Raw genomic sequence first — 25,572 nt, 5'->3', positions numbered from 1 at the left:
AAGCTTAGGGCTTAGCTCCGCCCCGCTCGGCCTGGGTGGCAGCGATGGCCCTGGTCCCCAGGCTCTCGGCCCTGTGTGCAGCTGGCACGCGCGTGTCTCCGCGTGCCTGCCCGTGTGTGTTCGCGCGTGTGAGTGAGATGAAGTGGAGTCCTACGCCTGGGTGTTTCCTTCCAAGTGATTTTGATCAGCAGTCCATTGGGGATCATGGGGAAAAAAATCTGTCTAAAAGGATGAAAGCTGAGTAAGTACACAGAACTTTGAACTTGAAACGGAATGAGACCAAAAGCAAGTAAAGCCCTGACAGCAACCACGTACATCCAAACTGCTATTCCTTTTTATGCTAAAAACCGTGAATGCTAAGAGCAAAGTGGAAATTTAAAACTGAGCGAAAGGAAGTAGTTCTGAAACGTAAAAGACTGAGAGTAGGGCGACTTTAAAACCGGACGGAAAGTGAGGAACTGCTAGGGCAACCTGGCGGGCGACCAGCTGTGCAACAGGCACTTCGCGTTTAATCTGCTGCGTCTTCGGGGCTGTTTTCTAACTCCAGATCGGCTTGGCTGTGCTTTCTCTTTGCCCCATAGAGGAGACAAACTGAACTCTCGAATTTAAGAATGTTGTGGAAGTAAGACATTACCGGATGGAACTCTTGGCAGCTGGAGATGCATTCGGCTGATTTCTTACAACTATCTTTATTTTGACATCATTTTTCAAAAAAAAAAGAAAAAGAAAAGAAAAAAGCAGGTCAGTCTCCTTTTACTGTCCTTCACTGAAGGGATCTTGTTAAGCACCGCTGACCGCTGGGTCTCACGAATCTTTGGCATGAACCTTCAGAAAGTTCTCAAGTGGAGATGGGGCGAACTTGATTGGAGTTGTGCAAGAAGAAGACAGATGTGTATGTTTTTCATGCTGACCACGTGGCCAGGAGCCAAGTGAAGCTGGACTGGTCATGGTCTGTCGACCGGGGTTCCTTTGTCGCCGGCGATTTTGCCCCCGACCTTTCCTGGTGGGTTTGGTGGTGGCAATCTGTCTCTTTTACCAGACGCTAACACTCCGAGGGACTAAGAAGCAAGCTGCGGAGGTCTCTAGGACTGTCCCACACACATCCTCTCACACTCAGGCTAGCAGATGCCAGAAAGGGTACCCGCAGGACAGAAGGTGCTTCCTTCTCTCTGGGAACGCCCAGGAAATCAGAAAGGTAAGTCTGAGTTTAGCCTGAGCTAAACTCAGTCAGCTTCAATCTCTCTCTCTCTCTCTCTCTCTCTCTCTCTCTCTCTCTCTCTCTCTCTCTCTCTCTCTCTCTCTCTCTCTCTCTCTCTCTCTCTCTCTCTCTCTCTCTCTCTCTCTCTCTCTCTCTCTCCTTTCTGCAAAACTAAAATTAACTTCCATGAGGTCGGAAAGGGAGCCAGAGTGTAAACAGTCCAGAACGACCTGGTGACTGGGAGATGTATTACACAAGCTGCAAAATTTCCTAAACCTACTTACAGAGTTCTGCCCTTTATCTTTTAGATTCTGTCTTCATTTCAGGGAAATAAAATAGTTTCTAAAATGGCAGAAATCTAAGAGATTATACATCAGAAACAAAAGTCAGTTTTTTAAAAAATCTGCTGTCTCTTTCCTTAAATTCGAGAGTATAAGTGTTGAGACTCCCAAAAGCAAAGATTTCTCCAGAATTCCATCTCATGATCTGCTAAATTGGTTTTGAATTGGTGAATGTGTTTCTAATCCAATGTGTTCCTTTCTGAAGAATTTTTAAAAATAGTACTGTAGGTTTCCCGAGACTAATTGACATGCTGTTTAACTGATCATAGAATTAGAGGGACACTAGTCAATATTGTGTTCATACCTAGAATCTAAGCACTCAGGAGGCAGAGGCAGGAAGATTACCCCATGAGCCAGTTTAGCCTGCTCTACCTGAAGACTTCTGGGCCTGTCAGTGTTAAATAGTGACACATTAAAAAACAACAAAACAAACAAATAAAAAAGAAGCCAATTGTGCATTTATACTTGGTGTGGTGGCGTGCCAATAATCCCAGAACAAGAAAGGTAGAGACAGGGGTCGGGGGTTCAAAGCCAGCCTCGGCTAGCTACATTATAAGCCAGAGTCCAGCCTGAGTTACATCAGACACTGCCTAGGAAAAGAAAAACAAAAAGAAAGAGTTGGGGGAAAAAATAAATCATTCTGTATTTACATTGGACAGGCTAGTTTCACTATTTTTACTTGTAAAATATAGAGAGCAACACAAATTCAGAAAACACATAAAGGCTGGGCTTGGTGGCACACACCTTTAACCCCAGCACTCGGAGGCAGAGGCAGGCAGATTGCTGTGCATTTAAGTCCAGCCTAGTCTACAAAGCGAGTCCAAGACAGCCAATATAACACAGAGAAACCCTGTCTCAAAAGCCGAACCAAACCAGAAAACACATAAAATATCTGCTTAATACTGCACTCTGTTCATGTCTACCAGCCAAACATGGACCTTTCACTGTCAAGTATAAAGAGGAAAAATTAATAAGGTGAAAAACTGGTTATTTAAAAAGTTATGATGGAGAAGCCACTGAATTTGCTGACACTTGATACCGTTGGGAACTGTAAGAGGTGGTCTCTATCTAAGACTTAGGGGGCACTTTCTGATCCTGTTTCTTACTTGGAGAGGAATTTTATCTTGGGTGGCAGCATGGCTGCTGTTGTCAGTTGTTTTATAAACTCTGGTTTATTTCATTTTGAGCTTGTAACCCAGGTAGGTAGATAGGTAGGTAGGAAGTGGGTAGGGTTCCTGTTAAATTAAGCACACGTTGGCTTTCACTGAAGGATGCTCAGGTGGTCCACATGGCTAGAAGAAAGCCCCTGCTGTATCCCATAGAAGTCAGTCTGCTTGGTTCCAACGACAGTATATGCTCTAAGTAAAAGCAAACTCAACACTGGCCTAATCATTTCTGAAACCACACCTTGACGCACCAACACCAAGCCACAGTAGATTAAGATGGTGAGCGTTTGAAGACTGTCACAGGTGTGTATTCATTTGTTAGTGACAACAAGAACATTGTGTTGACTTGGGAAGGGGAAACAATAGCAGGAGCTCTGGCTCGTGGTGTGAGTCAGTCATTGGATGCAGCAAAACAACTGAAGAATATACTTTTTGGTTAAGTTACATGAGTATAGCTTTTCTTTGTTTTCTTATTGTTTTTCTTGAACACTTTGAATTTATGACAGATGTAACTGAATTTTTAAAGCTGCTTTCTCTTAATCTCAAAGCCACTTTTTGGTAGTTTGCAATACTGATGTTCTTTAAAAACTGATGAGGTGCACACATTTAAACACTTATTTTCTAGGAAATTTAGACGGAAATGTTTTATTAATTAACTTTTAGCTTTTTTGCTTCCTACTTGGCATTTTCCGATTCCTGCCTTGTTTGTAACTTAAGCATATGTTAACTGTTATTTGTACAGTGTCACAGAAAATTCCATTTCAGTTTTAGAACTCCTGCTCCCTTGGAAAACATCTGAAACTTATTGGCTGCTGGTATAAAAAAAACATTCACTCTAGAATTTTCTCCAGCCAAAAGAATGCCAAGCACATGATGGTTTTGGCTTCCAAATGATTCACAGTCTTAAATATTTAAAACACAAGCAAAATTCTAAATTCAAATTACAGTTAAGTGACTACAAAAACTATATTTCCAAACATCTGTTCTGTACCTCGGATTTTAATGTATCCAACTTCCTGATACCAAGAAAGGTAGAAAGTAGGTCTCATGCAGGCTTTATTCAAAACCAGATACAAATAAATCCTATTTGTAACATATCTTCCAAAAGGAATCAAGTAATAATCATCTGAAATGATTAAATATTCTTTCAGATGTCTAGCATGGAGAGAGAAATCAATCTTTTTTTAATTAATTATGTTTATATATACATTTATATTATTACACACATATATATAATAAACTACATACAGCAAGAAGAACCACGAAACAATCAGAAATTATATAAATGTTACATTCATAGTGTTTTGGCTGTTTGTATTTGGCAGCCTTGAAGAAAACATCTTTCGTATCTTGGTGAATCTAAAATTCTGAATGTAAATCAATATTGATTATTCCTTCTCAAGTCTCTGATGGGACTGAAGACCAGATAGTTTAGTTTCACAATTAGGCTTAGTTGTTCAGGGGTTAAGATGTTTTTAGGTCTAGATAGATGTTTTAAGTTGATAGAGATGAGATATAATCAACCTATTATGAATGGTATATAGATCATTTTAAAAATAACCACTTGTAAAAGTCACTAATGAGATGAGCGATGAGGCACTGTGTGGGTGGGTATTCCTGAAGATCAAGAGGCAACTTTTAGATATGATATCTTACAGGAGTCGATTTGTTTCCATCTGCACATTTTGAAATTTGTGATTACTTTTACTGATAGGTCAAAATATTCAACTTAGCTGAATTCCTCACTTTTACTTTAGTTGAATTCACTCATCTTTACTACAAATGCTTTTAAGAGATGCTTAAAACACTAGACTTGAGTATCTACATGAAAAGGTGTGTTTAGTTACATAAAAGATCTCTAAACACCAGAAATCTCATGAAACCTCTTGCGTGTATATATTTATACAGATGTATATGGGAAAATGAGTGATTTTGATCAGATGTTCAGAACTAAAAACGCACCAAGACCACTGGAAGTGCTTAACAACCTGTATGCTTCAATGTTTAATTAACTGTTAAGTCTCCAAATGAGGATGTTAAAACAAACAAACAAACAAACAAACAAAAGACAACTTTATGTGGAAGCAAAAATGTGTTCCAGGTAAACACTGAGAATAGCAGATAACAGAGTGTTTCTCTAACCACAGAAGTTGGTTGTTGATAAATGAGCATCCAGTGTTTCCTGGCCTGTGGGGCTGCAACTCATTCCTGGAAGAGACTTTTATACTTTATCCAGCTGGTAACAGAGGATCCTGTAGTAGGAAATAGTTGAAGTCAGTATCTTTGCCTTCCACACCTTCCCGGTCGGGACTTGATTCAGCGTTATAGCTGCTCCCAGTGCCAGTGAGGTCACAGTATTCCATCTGCCAACTTTCCATAAGGATGTGCTCTCCCTCTTTCTGGCTAAATTTAAATTCCCTTTTCCACTTGTACATTCCAACGTGCCTTGTTAAGCAGAGGTACTATTGCCATTTCTTCTAGATTTTTTCTCTCAACATTGGATGTTTGAATATTATATAATGATCTGCTATGTCTTAAACCCATTCTGACTTAATACATAAAATAGTTATGTTGTCTTCATTGAGGTTGGTTGCTCTGTAGATTTATCTATTTTCATGGACGCCGATGCCTTAACATCACATAACACAGGAAATATATTAAATTGTAAACAGACACAGCGGGTGAGATCCCCACATCGCATGCTCCTCTGTTGCAAACACAGCTATTTGAGGGCTGTGTTTGGACTCGGGAGAGCCATGTGTTTCTGATTATCTGCTGTTGAGGCTACACAATAAGACCTACTATTCCTTGGACTGCTGCTGGACTGTTTGCATTCCAAGTCTTCCTCACTCTCCCCCCAGTTTCAAGGACCAGTCTGCACAACTTTTAGTGCACCTAGGATCCAACATAGCCCAGTGTAAATAAACAACTGTTCTCACTAAACCTATTCCAATCCATTTTGTTTGTACTTGGAAATGTAATCAACATACTTACCATTTGAAAATTTATTTTAAATTACTTGTTTAGTCCAAGTTTTATAGCATCAGGAAGTTAGATAAACTCTTAGGTGATGACAATTTATTGGAAAAGGCATCTCAGGAATACCAAGGTAGAAACAACAACAACAAAACAAAAACAAAAACAAAACAAAAAAACAAAAACAAAAAAGGAGAAAGAAAGATGGATTGAAAATTCAGTGTGTGCATTTTCTGGGGTCGCATCAGCTACTGGGTCTCAGGCATTAGAGGCCGGAAGACCCTGATTTCCTCTTCTCTTGTCTTCATTGGTTGGTATTCATCCAACATTAATAGATTCTCAGGACAACAATTAGAAGTAGCAAGGCCTACACAAGTGTCATTTTGCCAGTGCAAAATTGCCTGAAATGGCCCCTTCTTTTAAATATGTGAAGTAATGTAAGATTTACAGATAGTGGCAGTGAGAATGTTCTCTCTGTCTCTCTCTGTTTCTGTCTCTGTCTCCGTCTCTGTCTCTGTCTGTCTGTCTGTCTGCCTCTCTCTCTCTCTCTCTCTCTCTCTCTCTCTCTCTCTCTCTCTCTCTCTCTCTCTCTCTCTCTGTGTGTGTGTGTGTGTGTGTGTGTGTGTGTGTGTGTGTGTTGGGGGTGGAGGTGTCAGGGGGGTGTGGAGGTGGGTACAAGGAAAACAGTCCTCAGTCTTATAGCCAAAGTAATGCCATGAGAAACACCCACCAGCAGGCAGACAGAACACAGCAATCTAGTGACAGTCGTTACTTTTGTGGTAATAATTTCACTTTCTATATATCCACTGAAAATATTTCCATGGCTCTGCCTTTTAGAAAATAAGTTTGCTTTTCTTAATAAAAAAATGTTTGTAATTATGTCATTGGGAATGCTCCTCCTCTTCAGTTGATAAAAAACCCTTCACTTTCTGTTTTTCTTTCTCTCCTTGATCTCTTTTAATCATTTATTCATTCATTTTAATTCAACATATAAATATTTATTGATGCTAGCAAGGCACTGAGTATAGTCCTGGTGACATAGAAATAGAATCCATTGTGAGATAGAGTAAATATAGTGCCAGAAAACTGATAAATTCTAAGATTGTTCTTTGAAAATAATGAGAGGAGACAAGAAGGAACTGGAGGTTTTTTAAATGTGCGCAAACATAAAAACATAAATATGCATAAATAAATAGTAACTTGATAAACTGTTATGGTGCATGTGCTAGTGCAAGTGCATGCACATGAGAGAGAGAGAGAGAGAGAGAGAGAGAGAGAGAGAGAGAGAGAGAGAGAGAGAGAGAGAGAGAGAGAGAGGAGAGAGAGAGAGAGAGAGAGAGAAGAAACTCTAATAGGGTCTAGATGGGGATGATGTGGACACCATAAGCTGTCTAAATTCTGAGCGTGTAGGGCAATCCCTGCAGAACGCAATGGTGGGCTCATGTTAATTTATGAGAGAACGTTCCCAAAAAACAAGCTACAATATGGGCTGGAGTGGAGTAGAATTAAAGGGAGACCAGACGAGAGACTGATTAAAGAAGCATCTGTTCTGCCAAATCTTGCCTTTCTTGGTCATTGGTAACCACTTTTTCCCTCAGGCTCCTCCAGGATTGGCTCCACCGTTACTCTCTTAACTATCGGAAGTTTCAGACTTTTCTACTGGGCAGGAAAGCATGCCTGGAATGGCATGTGACCATCTATCTTCTTGCTTTTTTCTAGTTCCCTTCACAGATACTATGCTTGCATCTCCTCTGTGTGCTTCTTGGTTATTTGCCCATCCCTAGCCTTTGAATTTGGTCTCCTCTACTGAAATTTCTCTCCTGGTTACCCCTGACAAGCAATAATGGCACACTTTCAACCTTCCTCCTTCTTCTAGAAGCATTTTTCCTTACGATACAAAACGTCTTAAAATTCTCCTCTTTAGCTGAGCAGTACAGAAGGTATATCCTATGACCTCTGGCCAACTCACGGTCTCCTGTCAAAGATCATTTCTGTCTCTTCTTCTTCTGATGGTGAAAGCACACACCTCCAATTTTTATCCCTTGAGCTCTGTCTTTTTTTTTTTTTTTCTTTCCCTTGAACAAATGTGTCATTCCTCAACTACATCCTCAATTCTCTGCTATGTTTCCTAGAATGGTAAAAATGCCCTTGAATGTAAGTACTTTAGTAAATACGACCTTAATATAAGCCACTTATACCAAGTACAGTTTAGTATAGAGTGATTTTTTTTACCCTGCCTCCAAAAAATACAGATAAAAGTTAATAAGATTACTAAGATAATATGTTACATAACCTCTGAACTATACTTCATCCTGGCTTGATCTAGTGTGCGTTTCTAGTACTGTTGGAACTCTGCTGTCTGTCAAAATTCAGAATACAGCCTATAACTTTACTTTCCAATCTTTCAAGTGATGAGCTCCAGTCAAGATCTCTAGAAATAAATCCTCACAATTTTTCTTAAAGCTGTCTTAAGCCACTGTGTTTCATCTCCTCCATCATGCTAGCCCTTATTATTATAGATGTTTTTTTCAAGCACTCCTAATGAAAGTTATTTTTATTATAATTTTCAGTAGAGACACTAGAATATTATAACTTAAAATAAGTTAGATATTATTAGAGTCAGTGCTTTTCTTCAATATGGGAAGAAAACGGGGTTCACAAAATGAGGCATCAAGTTGATAGTAAAAACAGGGTTGGACTGAGAGCTGTTTTATTTCTGTCTGTGCTCTACTTCATATCCTGTACTAATTCATTAGTGTTTTAGAGTTGAATTATGTACCTTCCTCTCCAAAACAAGCTGAAGTCTGAACCCCTGTGTCTCAGAGTTTATTTGAAAGTACATTTGTGATAGATGCAGCTTGTTAAGATGAGGTCACATGAGTAGAGTGGGCCCTTAATATGAGTAAAGTCCTTATAGGAATAATGCTGTGAAAAGATGAAGATGGAGAGGTGCCTGCAGCTTCTCACCCAGAAGCAGAGGAAACGGCAGCAAAAGCTAGGACGAGAATTCCAACTTGGGCTTCAGAGACGCTGTGGCTCCATGAACACTTTGATTTTGGGCCTCTCATCTCCATAATTATGAGACAACAGATGGCTCTGGTTTTAAGCCACTCAAATTTTTACTTTGTCACACAATCTTAGGAGACTAGGGCAAGTGGGGAGACAACGCCATAGTATCCAAAAACTCAAGAGTCAAATTAATACCATTTGTTAGCTTGTTGCTTTGGGTCCAGTTCTTGACTTCTCTGGGATTTAGTTTTCCTCCCCCAAAATGAATAAATTAATATTTACTTCCTGAGGCAAACAAGGCACTCCAGTTAGATAAATCACACGAAACCTTTTTAATGCTCGCCAAACGTAAAGGACTTAGCCTCAAGGGTAGTCATTATTTAATTTTTTAAAAGAGTAGTTCAGTTCCATCATCCCTATTAATTGTCCCTAATATTTATCCTCACAAAGGAGCTGAGCAACCACTGTTGCAGGGAACAGCAACTCCTCCAATTCTACGCTATCTTTTGACAGTGAAATGGAGTTTTAGAATCGAGCCAAAGGTTGGAGGAGGTCTCTGGGTCACTCAAAGGTGGACCTGCTTCTCTGTAGGTGAAGCTTGAAATGTTACCTGATACATATTAAAGTGCAGGATGTGATGATTAACACCACATTGTTATCAAGAACTTGGAGAAGTGAGCTGGGTGAGCACTGGGTATAAAGCGAAGATCTGAGGCCCTGAATAAATACACAGGTGTGCCAGTTTGTTGGTTCATTGTCCTCCTCTACAGGCAACATAGACTTCTCATGGTCAAAGACTAGTTAATTTGCTCACTGCTACATGCCCAGGGCTAAAACCTGAAATGCAGTGAGCACCTTATGGCTAAAGGGTGAGGGAAGAGTCTGAGGGCTGGTGAGGTCCAACTCTCAGGCAATGTCAAAAGATGACAGGAACTCCTTCTTTGCTCTCTATGTAGTTCCAACTTTCTTGGTCCTGCACCAGCATCCCCTGAACACCTTCCCAGGCCTCTTCTTAGACTTCCAAGCAATCTGCTACGCAAAATTTGCCCTGTAACTTATCACAGTCTTTTCTGCCACTTCACCCTCTTTTGTCTCATTGGGATCCTAAGTGTGTGAGGAATCTCATACATCTCGTGCATATATATATATATATATATATATATATATATATATATACACATATATATATATGTGTGTGTGTGTGTGTGTGTGTGTGTGTGTGTGTGTATATATATATATATATATATATATATATATATTTTTTTTTTTTTTTTTTTTTTTTTTTTTTTTAGGGAATGTTTTTGTTTCAAATGGTTAGGATCCTGGAAAGATGCCTCCAGATTTTTGATCTATTGCCCAAAATGTCAAAAATAAGAGCTCACACAGATTTACCCAAGTAGCAAAGATAACTTTATTTGGAAACAAGCAACAGTACAGATTAAAGCTGGATAAATGGTCAGGGCTGACAGCTGAGCACATGAGCAAAATACTCTAAGCAGTGCTTCTCAGCCTTCCTAATGCTTCTCTCGTTTAATACACTTCTTCATGTTGTGGTGACTCCCAACCTGAATATCGCTTTTTTGTTTTGTTTTGTTTTGTTTTTTTGAGACACAGTTTCTCTGTGTAGCCTTTGCTGTCTTGGACTTTCTTTGTAGACCAGGGTGGCCTTGAACTCACAGTGATTCACCTTGTCTCTGCCTTCCCGAGCCCTGGGATTACAGGCGTGAGCCACGACATCGGCTTCAAAATTATTTTTGTTGCTGCTTCATAGCTGTAACTTGGCTGTTATTAATAATAATTTAAATGTCTGATATTGGACTTTACCATACTTTTTTCCCAGTTTAACTGGCTTTGAATACAGGAGCCTGTGCAGGCCTTCAGGAGATGTCAACAAACAAAGAAGGGTGCAGCCGCCCGGAGTGGGGAGACACGCCTTGTGGGCGTGTGATGCCTGTGGATCGCTCTCAGCTGGTTGACTAGAGCCATTTGAAAGTTTTGTAATCACTGGTGGCACACAGAGGAAGGGGAAGCAGGCTACCCAGATGAGACCTGATAGGCTGTAACCATATGGTGGGGGAGGAGGTCCCCTTCTGTCACAGGCCTAGGAAAGGGGAAGAGGGTAAAAGAGGGAGGGGGGAATGGAGATAGCAACCAAGATGCAATCTGAATAAATTATTTCTTAAAGTTTTATAATGAAATGTGGAAATGGTAAAAAAAAAAAAAAAAATTGCTCATTCTAAAAGAACTCCAGACAAACTCAAACTTGCATACCTCAGACTTTAGTGAAGTCCTGATAAAGTTCATATTTAAACATGTCCTGCAAAATTCCCTCCATTTCGCCGTTTTATTTGTGGGGCTCCCTCCTGTCCTTTCAGGAGAGTGCTATTACTGGCTGCACTTTTCTGCTCTAAGCAGTTTTCTTTCTTGTACAAATGGAATGGAAAACCCAAGTGAGAAAGCCTCTGGAATGGAAGCCACAGGCTACACTTAGAGTGCGTGCCTCCTGCTCCCATCCTTGAGTTTGTGGCCTTTTGGCCAGGGGGGGAGCGGGGGGGGGGAGTGAGTGAGGGGAGAGGGAAATGTTTCAGTTTCATTTTTCCCACTGGCTTCCTTTGTAAACTTTTTTTCTAGGCAGGCAGCATTGCTAAAAGGATGGATTCATTTTTAAAATTAAGATCTTTTGTTCTTTAATATGCACTATGTCAGAAACGTGTTCAAAATGTAAAGCATCATTTTAACTTAATATGAGGCTTAAAGATGGAATATAGTATACAATGATAAATATTTTGTGACTCTGTTACATCTGTATAAGAGTATTAACAAAAAATGCTCCTTTCAGTTAAGTTCATGAAGGCTTGTAATGTTTATGATTCAAAAGAATAGATGAACTATAATGATTATGTCAGGATAAAAAGACTTTGGTGATGCAAAGTATGCTTACTCATGCCCTGAAATATAACCCTCCCCCTTTCTATCACTATTCCTCATGCGTTTGCTTAGCATGCAGCCCATCTGACCAATGAGGTAAGGGATAAGTCCTCAGCTGTGCAGATTGCCAGTGGGGATGGGCACATTGGTCTCCAACAAAACCTCTAATGCCAAACCTGCTGAATATATTACATAAGTAGATCACAGGTCTGTTTTAATATACACTGTATCATTTGTTGCATATAAGGCCATAGAAAACTTCACTTCACGTTATAAGACCCTAGTCACAAGTGAAAGAATCTAACCTTTACGCGTGTGCCAGTTGGCTTTTGTCCGTGCGACACAAACAAGAGGCATCTGGATAGAGGGACTACCAGCTGAGGAATTGCTTCCATCAGATTGGCCGTGTGCATATCTATGTAGGTATTTTTTTTGACTAATGATTGATGTGGGAGAGCTTAGCCTACCATAGATGATGTCATCCCTGGGCACTGGGTCCTGGGTAATATAAGAAAGCACGTGCTGGCAAGGATGTGGAGAAAAGGGAACACTCCTTCATTGCTGGTGGGAGTGCAAACTTGTACAACCAATTTGGAAATCCATCTGGAGCTTTCTCAGGAAATTGGGAATAGTGCTACCAAGAGACCCAGCTATATCACTCCTAGGCATATACCTGAAAGATGTTCCACTGTACAACAAGGACATTTGGTCAACTATGTTCATAGCAGCTTTATTTGTAATAGCCAGAATCTGGAAACAATCTAGATATCCCTCAACCAAAGAATGGGTAAAGAAATTGTGGCACATTTATTTATACAATGGAATACTACTCAGCTAGTAGAAACAAGGAAATCTTGAAATTTGCAGGCAAATGGATGGAAGTACAAAAGATCATCCTGAGTGAGGTAACCCAGAGCCTGCATGGTATATACTCATAAGTGGATATTAGCCCAACCTAGATGTCCTCTGAGAGACAGATGTTAGGACTCACTGCTGGACACCAGGTAGAGTGCTGAGAGTGGTATGGAAGAATGGGGGGATGGAAGGACCCAAAGGGTCTAGGAGCCACACAAGGAGACCATCAAGGATGGCAGATCTGAGCCCAGGGGGCCTGCATAAACTGTTGCACCAACCAAGGACAATTCATGCAATAATCCTAGACCACCTGTTCAGATCTAGCCAGTGGACACTCTCCAGTTGGGACAGTGGAGACTGCCTCTGACATGAGCTCTGGTGCCTCTGATTTGACCCCTTCCCCTTGGTGGGGAGGCCCAGAGAGCACACAGAGGAAGGGGAAGCAGGCTATCTGGATGAGACCTGATAGGCTGTGGTCAAATCGTGGGGGAGGAGGTCCCCTTCTGTCAGAGGTCTAGGGGAGGGAAGTAAGGCTGAAAAGGGACTGAGGAAGGGTAAAAACAAGCAAGGGATAACAATTAGGATGTAATCTGCATAAATTATAATAAATTAAAATTTTAAGAAGAAAGAGAGAAAGAAAGAAAGCTGGGAAAGCCATGGAAAGCAAAGTGGTAAGCTGCCGAGTTCCTCTGTGGTTTCTGCTTCAGTTCCTGCCTCCAGAGTCTTACCTTGGTTTCCCTTGATGACTGTGACCCGTAAGCCAAATAAACTATTTCATCTCCAAGTTGTTTGGGTTAGGGTGTGCTTATCACAGTAACAGGAGCACAGTAGCACAACATGTAAGGCATGAGTCAACTTACATGCTTGAATCCATCAAGGATGGGGCAGAGTCGACAGATGCGGGGCTATGTGCTTAAGAGTCCAGCTTTGAAGGAGACCCTGCACAAGGCACGCTGCATGGGTTAGAGTACATTTGTTTTGATACTCATACACAGCCTATACTTTTATTTTCAGCCTTATATTTTAAAGAGGAAAATGTTGTAGTAGATATAAAATATCAAATCCTGTTTATTATTAAAACCTACAATTACTACGGTGGTATTATCTAACCCCCTATCATAGTCAAATAAGACAGAGACACTTGTTGTATTTTAAAATAAGCCTTATTTTACCTGGGGCTGGGCAGATATTAAACCCCTAACTCCCGTTACCTCCCCGCCTCTATCATATGCCATCTGCTTTAATCATTTTTATCTGGGCTATTTCCCATGCATAATCCCAAAATACTTGCTTTGCTGTTCATCTGGCTCACGTCTTTCCATGCAGAACTTCAGAATTCCTCCTCCCGGTCCATGTGGCTCTTTCCTATCTCATGGCAATCGTGGCTGTATTTTCCTGGCTGCAACAGGAGAATGTTTCAAACCACTTGTCCTATGTCACTTTCCTCTGTGACAACTATATACCGTTTAATGCTTTCCTGATTGTGAGGAATATTTCCTACCCTGCTTAATAAAATGTATTTGATGGGGAAACACAGCCTGGCTTTCTTTATAAAATCATGAGGGTTGGCACGCATGTAAATTATTCACAAACTTTGAGATCTTAACTAATTTTCTAGACAACCTCCTAGACCCTAGAACTAACTTGACCCACCTCACAGATGTCCTTAACAAACTGAAGTTGGAATCTGCTATTACGAATGTGCCTGGGAGAAAACTGAGGTCATTTGGTCAAGTCAGGGTGGGTGAGTCAGGTGACAGGAAAATGCCAATAGCAGTGAATAATCTATATAAAGAACAAACATTTGCTTCAATAGCAGCATTGCCTCTGGGCACTGGTGTTGCTGTTTTGCCGGCATACAAATGTGGGTGTGGTGTTTAGATAGTGCTTCATGCTCCCACAAAAACACCAGAAAAAAGCACCAGAACAATCTGTGTCTAAGACAGGGCTTAGTCCTCAAACTCTCTCCAGACAGAAGGGACATTGCCCAAGATTGATGATAGCAAGAGTCCTAGTTTATTCAATGCCCTGGGGTTTAGTGATATTCTCTCTCTCTCTGTCTCTGTCTCTGTCTGTCTCTCTATCTCTGTCTCTGTCTCTGTCTCTGTCTCTGTCTCTGTCTCTCTCTCTCTCTCTCTCTCTCTCTCTCTCACACACACACACACACACACACACACAGTTTGAATTTCCTAGTTTGGCCTAGAGATGTCAAAGACTATCCTAGGGTTGTTATGTGATCTCTAGTTTGGCACTAGGTGAGAAAGGTTCGAAAAACTTTGAGATTCTGAAAGGCAGGAAAATTACATTATCTCCCAGAAGAAAACGCCATGAACATATCCTCACTGCATTGGGCCCCTCTTAGGAGAAGAGCACATAATATGAAGTATAAATGAGATTACCTGAAAGTACTCCTTCTTTCATTAAAAAGCTACCAAACAGTGTGCTCTACAGATGTCAAGCTACAAAGTTATGTTTCAAAACGTGAGTACAAGTCCAAAATTGTGTTGTGGCCATTGCATTTCCTCTGGATGCTTCTCTGCTTCTTTAACAAGCAGTAGGAGGTTTAATGCCATTCCAAGAGCTTCAGCAGCAAGCCTGGCTCTCCCCTAGTGGAAGAGTGAGCAATAATTTAGCTAAAGTGCACAAATGCTCCCAGAGAAATAGAACAGGAAATTAGCTGTTCTTTGGCAGTACAGGAACTCCCTGACCTCAGCAAAGCATCAGCAAGAAGCTAACTTTCCTAAGGATCTGTGAGGCTTTCCCTCTGACTCTCCCAGGGCCGACACAATTCCCACCCCCTACTCCCATCCCTTGTTTTATCAGTGTTTTCTAAAACTATCTATCTTTTTTTTTTCTTCCTCAGTAATCATTAACGACGCATCTGAAATTTCCCACAGTAGAAGATGAATCAATTTGCCCAAACATTTTAAAGCTATTTGAAGCAGACAGATTTGGAGGTAGAGTTAGATCTGTTTACAAAAGCATAAGTGGGGGTGGGGAGCAACTTTCTCCTACAAAGAAACATTAAGATAATGCATCTGCTTTAAAAGACTTGATGGGGAGGGATAAAAATGTATTTGTAGAAATATATTCTTCCAGATACAGAAACCTCAAGATCCTCACCTTTTAATTTGTATTTTTATACACTTCTATTTCATTTATTTTATGTATACAGGTATTTTCCTTGCATGCATGTTTATGAGAACATTTGATCCTCTGGATCTGTAGTTGCACACAATTGTGAGCTGCCATGTGGGTGCCGGGAATCGAACCCAGGTCTTCCAGAAGAGCAGCCAGTGCCCTTACCTGCTGAGCCATCTCTCCAGCCCCTCTTTGCCTATCTTAATATAAAATCATGACATCTGAAAGAGAAGCTTTTTTTTTGGTTTGTGATAATAAGGGGAGCATTCCTCATCACACAGTGGTGTGCAGAATACTAAACAACGGAGTCAAGCATTTGCCACAATGCGACCAAAATCTATGACCTCCAACATTAAAGGAGAACCTTTCAGGAAGTGGCTGAAAGGGGGTCAGGGCAGAGATCATGTTTACAGCAATCCCGGCACATTACAAGGCAGGTAAATGGACTAGTGGGAGGCACTGCCACCGTACATGCTGTATGCAGTACAGAGTTTCCTATAGTGGCCAACAGTCTTTTGGACTTGCTATTGGATCCTTGAATTCCGATATCTTCACCAGTGCTTCACCTCTCCTCCCATTTCCTCTTCCACTTAAAAGACACTTCCTGCTGGGTTGAGAAGATTAAGACAACCTGACCTGTTAGAAGGGGTGGCTTCTGCTTTAAGAGCTAACCTCTAGGAAGGGAACTTGTTTTTTCTCCCCAGACACAGAAAAGAGACAAAAACCTCAACAGAGCTTCATACGTCATACAAAACTTTCAACACAGTGTGCCCCACAGAGAAAAGACCTCAAAATTTTGGTATCCATCTGAATTGATCTGTATTTATGTTCTAGTATCTATATATACTGCCATTTGTTGCCAATTTTTGATTTTGGGGAGCAAGAAACTGGCATCTAGTACCTTATAGAACAAGCTTGTCATTTGCGTACTTAAAGCCTTCCTCATCTGCAGCATCTGGTAGATGAGCAGCAATGGGCAAGGCTGTTAGGAGAGAAAAAGCGGGGCTCAGGGTCCTCTGCAAAGAAGAGGCAAAGTTACAGCATTAGAAGCGTCCGGTACAGGGGAAGCTAAGGAGTCCATAGAAGTGAGCAGCCAAGTGGGTCCTCAGAGAAAGAACGGGACAAGTGGTAAGATATGTCCCTGTACTGAAGGGAAAGCCACTAACTTCTTCCGTGTGATTCTTACCACCGTGGCTTCTGTGTGGTTGAGATAAGGGTTTCCCTGAGTTTGCAGGTATGCACTTCTATCTCATAGCCAAGTCTGGTATTCAACCAGAACCGGGGCTGGCCTCAGCTGCCCTGGAGACACAGGAACACCTGCATGGAGAGGGTCTGATGTCTGTCCTTATCCATCAGTGCAGTTCATGGAGCCATGGGTTTTGGAAGGGAATCAAGATGACCCGGTTATGAGAAAGGGGGAAGTCAGAAAGAGCCAGAGATGCAGTATGTGTGGTTTGGGTCATAGATAATAAACGTAGGCTAAGGAACCCATCCTCCTCTCTCTGGGGGTACACTTATGAGGACTGGGTAGAGAGTGGACAGAAAAACCCCTCAATCCCTCAGTCAGTGCTTGAGTTCTCCCCTCACATCCAGCAGGTGCTTCCTCGGGCTGAACTCCGTCCAGGGGAGAACATGAGTGTTCTGATGCCACAAGCAGAGTCCAGGCTTGCTGCCACATGGTTTTTCATGGTGACCCACTGCAAAGGTGACACGCAGACAAGATAGCAGGCCCAGGCAGACAGTTGGGGACTGGAGGTGGGTACATAGGCAGTGATTTGTGATTGATAACATGGGAGGAAGAGAGAGAAGATTGAGATGGACACTGAAATTGGGCATTTGGGCATTGAAAAAGAGGACACTATGAGACGGTCCATCCTTGTCCAACAGTGACCATCATTTCTCAGCAGGAGCAAGGAACATAATGTTTAATAAGTGGCTTTTGATATCCTGATGTGAGAATTTACCTACAGAACATTATTACAAAACTGAAATTAAAGCATATTTACAGATGCAATTGATGAATTGCATCTAAGTCTAAGAAGTGTGTTCACTGAGCATATGTTAAGTCAGAGAGACATATTTTTCCTAACACTATTTGTAACCAGCTTATAAAATTAGAGAGTAAAGCTGTAACTCCGGTACTATTTTTCAATGCTTTATCATCCCTAGGATGTAAACAACCCTTTTCTTATTCTCCTTGTAAGTTTTGACAGGACCTCTATGAACTCCTATGTTCAAAACTTATAGCTTTTATTGAAAATTTTTGACTATCTCCAGAGAGAGGGCCTGTTGTCTCCAACCTGCTTATAAGACATTTGCTTAATAAAGTTCTATATTTGTGAAGGGTTGTGTTTTTCAGAGGCTTCCATCCTAATGCTCTTTTGAAGAGGGGAGGAAATAATGCTGAGGGCAACTGAGGAGAGCAGAGTGCCTCAAGTGGAGCCTGCAGAGAAAGGACTGAATGGGGTACAGGAATGAGGGGGACTTGAGACTTAGCAGGCTTTGGGGTGTTGCTGGAAAAGCCTCAAAGTCAGATTTGGAGCATCAGGCATTCGTGAAGATGTCTGGCCACGGCCTGCTGCTTAGGTACTGATATTGTGATGACAGCCCCAGTGTTTTCCCTTTCTTGTTCCACTCACTCTGCAGGGAGTCGCTATTTTTAAGGCTGAGTCGCTGAATTAACTCCTTGTTTGGGCTCCAGCGACAGAGACTTTACTATTATTTTAACATGTTTCAAAGGAACAAGCTCTTTCCTTGTCCATGCTTTGTCATTTCACAAGGGTGGCTTGTTGGTTCCACATCTTCTCTCTCGTGGAGTGTGCTCTGTAAGAAGTGCTGGCCCTAAGGAAGCTGAGAGGGCAAGAGGGACCCTCCAGGTCAGCTGGAGAGCTTTTATTCTGACATAAGCTGGTGTGACCAGGCCCATGGGCTGCAACGGAAATGACTTCCTACCCTGTTAAGCTTTATTGGCATTTGGAGGACTAGCACAGGGAAGGGCGAAGGGTGTGGAGGAAGAAGACAGAAGGAAAGTGGAGAGACTCAAGTGGGGGTGCTCACTCCACAGCACAGAGTAGCCACAAGTAAGGCGAGTGCATTCCCTCCTGATCTCACTGTTTTCCAAGACAGCTGTTTCCTAAAGCTGACCTGAAGGAAGCTGCCTGACCACCACCTTCCAGCTATTGCTGTGTTTTTATCTTCTCAGCTGGGGCTTTGCTATGTCTGCAGACTTATAGCAAACAGAGAGCTGATGGCTCGCAGCTGTGCATGGTGGGTGGCATCTCAAGCCAAGGAGTCTTGGATTAGCCTGAGGAAAAGCTTCCAAAGGAGGCTGAAAAACAGACTTTCTATTACTTTCACAACGGAGGATTGGGGGAGGGGGAGCATGTCTTAGAAAAAGCAGAGAAGGGAGATAGTGTAGGTTTTTTTGGCTGATGCCTGGAAGGGAGGGCAGTAGAAGCAAAGACGGGGATTGCAGCATCAGGGTAGGCGGGCAGTCAGGGGTAGAACACCAGAGAAGGACTCCAGGAGAAACTGCTATGCTCCTGTTCTTGGTATCCTTTTGGATTTCTCCTTGTCTCCAAGATCCATGAGGTATGTGAGCCTTATCCTGCAGAAGGAACAAGTGAACACGGGCATGCTCCTTCACGCAGCATCACTGTATCCTTGCTGGTGTTTGCAGGCTGAGAAGCTGCTCCGTTTGTTCATTTGTCCTTTGGTCTTGCAGCTTGCTCCTCACCATTCTGTCCTCTCTTTCATTCTTCATATACAAGAACTTTCCAGTGTGGCCCTTGCAGGAAAGGATCATGTTGTTTCAAAGGTTTGGGTAGAGTGACCTGGGAAACCTTTAGGCATCACCTGCAGATAGCATATTTAATGTTTTATAGATGTGAAGTTTTTTCCTGATAAACAAATACCATGCCTTGTTCTCTACATGTTAGTATTTCAGATGTAACTCAAGAACACGTACAACTCACATCACTTATCAGTGAATATTTGTGTAGACAGCCTGGTCCAGCTGTACCTGCTGTTCCCTGCCTTTCCCCTCAGCCTTGTCCAGATATAACTACTGTTCCCTGCCTTTTCCCTCAACCTGGTCCAGCTGTACCTACTGTTCCTTGCCTTTCCCCTCAGCCTGGTCCAGCTGTACCTACTGTTCCCTGCCTTTCCCCTCAGCCTTGTCCAGATATAACTACTGTTCCCTGCCTTTCCCCTCAGCCTGGTCCAGCAGTACCTACTGTTCCCTGCCTTTCCCCTCAGCCTGGTCCAGCTGTACCTACTCTTCCCTGACTTTTCCCTCAGCCTGGTCCAGCTGTACCTACTGTTCCCTGCCTTTCCCCCTCAGCCTTGTCCAGATATAACTACTGTTCCCTGCCTTTCCCCTCAGCCTGGTCCAGCAGTACCCACTATTCCCTGCCTTTCCCCTCAGCCTGGTCCAGCAGTACCTACTGTTCCCTGCCTTTCCCCTCAGCCTTGTCCAGATATAACTACTGTTCCCTGCCTTTTCCCTCAACCTGGTCCAGCTGTACCTACTGTTCCCTGCCTTTCCCCTCAGCCTGGTCCAGCTGTACCTACTGTTCCCTGCCTTTCCCCTCAGCCTTGTCCAGATATAACTACTGTTCCCTGCCTTTCCCCTCAGCCTGGTCCAGATATAACTACTGTTCCCTGCCTTTCCCCTCAGCCTGGTCCAGCAGTACCCACTGTTCCCTGCCTTTCCCCTCAGCCTGGTCCAGCAGTACCCACTGTTCCCTGCCTTTCCCCTCAGCCTGGTCCAGCAGTACCTACTGTTCCCTGCCTTTCCCCTCAGCCTGGTCCAGATATAACTACTGTTCCCTGCCTTTCCCCTCAGCCTGGTCCAGCAGTACCCACTGTTCCCTGCCTTTCCCCTCAGCCTGGTCCAGCAGTACCTACTGTTCCCTGCCTTTCCCCTTAGCTCTATCCTTTATTCTAACTGGTAGGTTTGGACAGATTTGGCTGTCTTCTAAATGTTCTCAAAGCTGTTCCTTAAATGGGATTTGGCCATACTGTTGTTGCCTCCCGCTGCCTTGTCTCCACAGTGCAAGCCTTTAGCTCATCCTCATCCTCACAGTTCTTGCCCAGGCTTCCCTTGTGACTGGATGTCATCTCAGTACAGCTGGTACTTTCTGTTCTTCCTACTGAGTCCTGTGTGCTACTGCTGCCCCATTTATGTAGTGTTAAAATCCATTTTCTGTAAGACATGAAGTAACTTCTAGGTTTCAGGAAATCTTGTGATTTAGATAATCAAAGTCAAGCCAGGCGCAGTGTAACAAGCCTGTAATCTCAGCATTCAGGGAGGCAGAGGCAGACGGATCTCTGTGCGTTTGAGACCAACCTAGTCTACAAAGTGAGACCAGGCTCCACAGAGGAACTCTGTCTCAGAGGGAAAAAAAGTCACTAATCAAAGTCTATCTGACCTTCTAGAATTCTATCCACACGTTCATGTTCCCAGAACACAGTGAAACAAGGAATGCCTTTTCTCTGATGCGCTGAGTCCAGTTACTTCACCGCCCTCGTCCATGTTGTGTCTCTTACTGGAAGGAATCAAAGTCCACTAAAGTCAGACCTGCCTAAAAAGTCGGCGTGAACTGATCAACTTCTACTACCCTGATGCCTTAGGTCTGGGCTTCCCACTGGCTGCCTAATGAGCCCATAAGTGACAGCGCATTAGCCTTTCTAAACATTCATCATTTATGTAAGCTACCGTTACTGCTCACCCGACTGTATTTGCCACTTAAAATAAAGGACACCCATGACAGTGACCTTCAAGGGTCCTTTAATTTCTTTTCTAATCTCGTTTCTGCTTTGAATAGCTGTCTCTGTCTTGTTTCACACACCATATTAACAATACAAATGAGCAACAGTGCCGTGCCGTGCCATGCCATTCAACAGGGGCCATTCCTTGGCAGACGAGGATCACTGTCTCCATGAGAAGTCATGCTGCACTCAACTCCACCAAATGCTTGCTAAAGAAAACACCCAGTGGGTTTAGAACTTCATAGGCCTTTCATTGTCGCCTTCCCCTGAGCCTAGGACTATGCCTGCCATATTTGAAATATGCAAGAGAGGTACATGAGTGAATGGTAATTGAGTGGCAAAGGGAGAAAGAACCTTGCTTCCTCAGCATCTTCTATCTTGGGCTTGCCTGACATTAATAACTGGTTGTTGCGGTGTGTTCTCCATGGCTGCCTCTTAGTTCTGTTAAGGCAGAGGCCCTTCTGGTGCCCTGTGGGTTCCTCTGCTCTAGGAGGTAAGTCACTTTGTTGCAGTACAAGCTCCCACCACAGTGTTCAGCCTTACTGTCATAAAGGCCATGAAGGTAGCTGACTTTATACTGAAACCTTGAATAAAAAAAGTAAAAAAAAAAAAAAAACTTTTCCCCTTTGAACCACATTCTTCCAGGTATTTTTGTCACCCTGATGAAAAGCTGTCTACCATAATATTGAACTTGAAACGTTGGTTTAGTTTCTCTATTATTTGCTTAGAACTTACATAGAATTATTTACAGAAAAGTTGTCAGTCCATAACAGCCCAGAGTTGACATACCTAAGATATTTTAGCAATATAATGAAAAGATGCTTGGCTCTGAAAAATATGGCCACTCAGTGACCAGCTTGAGAGTTGTTTGGGTCTGTTACAAGATGTTGACAATGGTTCACTGACATTTCACTGAAGAGGTGACACTGTATTTATTTATTTATTATTGGTATGCATACGATGGGGGCACATGCATGGATTCTGGAGACCAAACAGGTTTCCAAGTCTGTGCATCATCAGGAGACACTGTTAGGAGGCTTTACCAGCAAGTTCAAGAACCTGCTGGGTTCTTACTGTCTTGCAATTAGTAAAATTGTGTTTGAATTGCATCCTGGAAAATCTCTTCCATTTTATTATCTAAATTATTTTAAATAAATGTACATTTCCCTGAGGGTGGGAAAGAATCTATTTTATTCTTCTAGTGGGAAAATTAAAACATAATTCACTGTGATAGAACTCTATAATATTTTCTAAATGCCAAAAGTCTGGACCAGAAAGGCAATTTAACGTTTAGTTATCTATGACGCTCATGCAAAGCCTTTGCTGTGATTTGTACTTGAGCATCAAAGCTCTCATAAATATACGGTTACTTCAGTAAATCCACCAAAAGTCTTTTTGTCATGTGAAAAAAAAAGCAAGTTTTATTTCTTGGCCCTACAATATTTTAAAAAGCTGTATTTTCTGGATTTTGTGTAAGTCCTGGTGAAGACTTTGAAGGTAACTGAAAAAATAATACTTTTAGAACATTTTCTTTACTTAGTATTTTACCATAAATTCACTGTGGTTTTTAAATATAACCTCACTTTTTACATTATTGCTATAATGCAAAATCCTACTTGAATATATTCCTTGACATACATTTTACTACTCTCTATTGCCAACACATTAAAGAAAAGATGCTTACATATATTCATTCAAAACATATTTGTTATTTGCGCCTTTATACTAAATACTGTCCTTAGGCTGAGAAAGCAAAAGGGAATTCACCAGACACAAACATATTTCTATTCTGATGTAGGGAAGCAGGCAGTGAATATAATAAGTAAACAAATGAATAAACAAATGAACAAATAATACGTGTGTATTAGAGATAATGACCCCTTGCAATCATGGGGAGAACCCGGTACCACTGTTTTGCTAAATGATCATAACATCAAACTACCTTCTAAATACTTATCCTTACATCCATAGGCTCAGCTGAAAAACTTCCTTTTTGTTTGTTTGTTTGCATGCTTGCTTGTTTTTTTGTTTGTTTGTTTGTTTTTGTTTGTTTGTTTTTTTCCAAGATATGGTTTCTCTGTGTAGCTCTGACTGTCCTGGCTGGACTTGCTTTGTGGACCAGACTGGCCTGGAACCTACAGAGATCTGCCTGTCTCAGCCTCTGAAGTGCTGGGATTAAAGGCGTGCACCACCCCTGCCTGCCTAGAAACTTCCTATTGCAATGCATGGTGTTTAGGATGGAGCCTCACAACTAGACAAAAGTCAGAGAGCAAAGAACTGTGGAACGTTCAGCCCCATCCAGGGCAGCTATCTTGTCTCCTATATGGGGAAGCCTTGGGGAATATTGCAGAAGAGGGGTGGAAGACTGTACTATCCTGGGGTCAGGGAGGACTCTTGCCAACTAGGATCTTCTCCATATAAATGTAGCTGTTGCACTCTTGCACCTCCCAGCAGCTGTGGCTGCCTGAGCAGGGTGAAACAAGCATGGGAGAGGGCTGCTGAAGCTCCACATCTAACTGAGAACCAACTGCTGGCACTTGATGAGCATTAGGTGAGGGAGGTCAAAGGGTATGGCCTCTAGTAGGCTGCCGATGCTCTGCTGGGTAGCCATACTATACCTGTGGACATATGGGTAGATTTAATTTCACTCTCAGGGTTATGAAGAAAAGAAGAAGAGGAGGATATGAAGTTGGGAGGAGGGTATGGAGGAGTGTTCTAGAAGTTAGAACACACAAGAAGGGTGGGAGTGGTCAAAATACAATGCACACATGTGTGAAAATGTCAAAGAATAAATAAAATAAAAATTCAAAGAAGCAGCCCTGAATGGAAAAGCAAGATAGGGAGGGAGGGAGGGAGGGAAAAAGAGATTACTTCTAAGAAAGAAACCCTGAAGGTGGAAGCCATGGAGGGAGGCTCTTCGGCTCCTTCTGTTTCAGTTTTGCACAGTTGTTTTCAAAAACCAATGGGCAGGGGCTCAACAGCAGTAGTTAAGAGATAGCTGCTCTTGAAGAAGACCGAATTTGGTTCCAGGCACCCACATGGCAGCTTAAGACTACCTGCAAGTACAGTTCTAGGGAATCTCATGCCCTTTTCTGACATCCATGAACACCAAGCATACATGTGGTACACACACATACATGCAGGGAAACACTCACACACACTACAAATGTACGCATAGTACAAAAGTTGTAGGAGTAGCCACTCACTCTCTGATTGGATTTAAGGCCCACTCCATGAGATAGAACTTGGGTCAGTTGCTTGGATGGCCAAGAACTGAAGGCTGGATAGACCATGTGCTTGGCGGGAAACAGAACGCTATTCTGCTGAAGGAACATAGCAATAAGTCGATTCCTAACAGTATTCTGCCATGTCCATAGATAAGTGTCTTGCTTTGACATCATCAGAGAAGCTTCTCCTTGCAGCAAATGAGAACTCGCAGAGACCCACAGCTAGACAATGTGCAGAAAGTGGGGTATTTTGGAACATTCAGTCTACTTGGGATATCTTTATCCAACTTCTCCCCTAAGGGCTCAGGAAACTATGCAGAAGAGGGGTCAGAGAGATTGTAAGAGCCAGGGAGGTGGGTGGGGAAAGGGGACAGATCACAGGGAGATGGTTTTCCAGGCCAAGACTGCAGCAGCATGTCCAAGGCCAGCACAAGTTCACGCCGAAAGGGGTCCTAGAAAGGACACGGAAATGGAATGGACACAGTCTGCAACCAGAGAAGCTATCTGCAATTGACATCTGCTTGCAAAGGAAAAATTTACTTTTGTCCAATGGAATCCAGTGGAGTCCTGGAGTCTATAAAACACACTGACGAAAAGGCCCTATACCCAGTAGTAGTACGCCAACACAAAAGAGCTCAATGCTTTTTTGTTTGTTTGTTTTTGTTTTTGCTTCTATCCTATGGTTTCTGATTTTGTATTTTTATATGTTTTATTTGTGTGCCTGTGTTTCTTTTTCAGGCGTGTTTGTACTTTTGCTTGTTTGCTTGTTTTCCTGTTGGTTTTCTAAAGAGAGAAAAAGAAAGGGCATGGAGTTGGGTGAGCAGGGAGGAGTTAAGAAAGGGAAATCCCTGAAAAGAATTCATTCTATGAAGTTTTTTTCTCTAAAAAAGAGCACATGATAATTTAATTAAAGTAGACTTCTATTGAATAAAAAGATGATGATCCTCGTAAAGAAAAAC

At 42.2% G+C, this 25,572-nt stretch overlaps 1 protein-coding gene and 1 long non-coding RNA gene across 2 annotated transcripts in view; one reads left to right on the top strand and one right to left on the bottom strand.

The window, feature by feature from the left end:
- The window catches only part of Cped1 (cadherin like and PC-esterase domain containing 1), a 279,328-nt gene continuing 253,756 nt past the window's right edge, over positions 1–25,572 (top strand). The window contains exon 1 of the mRNA XM_051151876.1: positions 1–1,195. Within this exon, the coding sequence (XP_051007833.1) occupies positions 947–1,195 (249 nt within the window). The 5' untranslated portion in view covers positions 1–946. The remainder of the gene's footprint in view (positions 1,196–25,572) is intronic.
- On the bottom strand, positions 19,404–20,218 carry LOC127194479 (uncharacterized). The gene is made up of 3 exons (XR_007831282.1): positions 20,141–20,218; positions 19,846–19,887; positions 19,404–19,635 (listed from the first exon to the last, which is right to left on the bottom strand). It is a non-coding gene; the product is annotated as an uncharacterized LOC127194479 (long non-coding RNA).

The sequence above is a fragment of the Acomys russatus genome, chromosome 10 (assembly GCF_903995435.1).
Source record: "Acomys russatus chromosome 10, mAcoRus1.1, whole genome shotgun sequence".
Classification (NCBI taxonomy): Eukaryota; Metazoa; Chordata; class Mammalia; order Rodentia; family Muridae; genus Acomys; species Acomys russatus.
The sequence above is the reverse complement of the archived record's forward strand: the minus strand, read 5'-3'. Positions and strand labels throughout refer to the sequence as shown.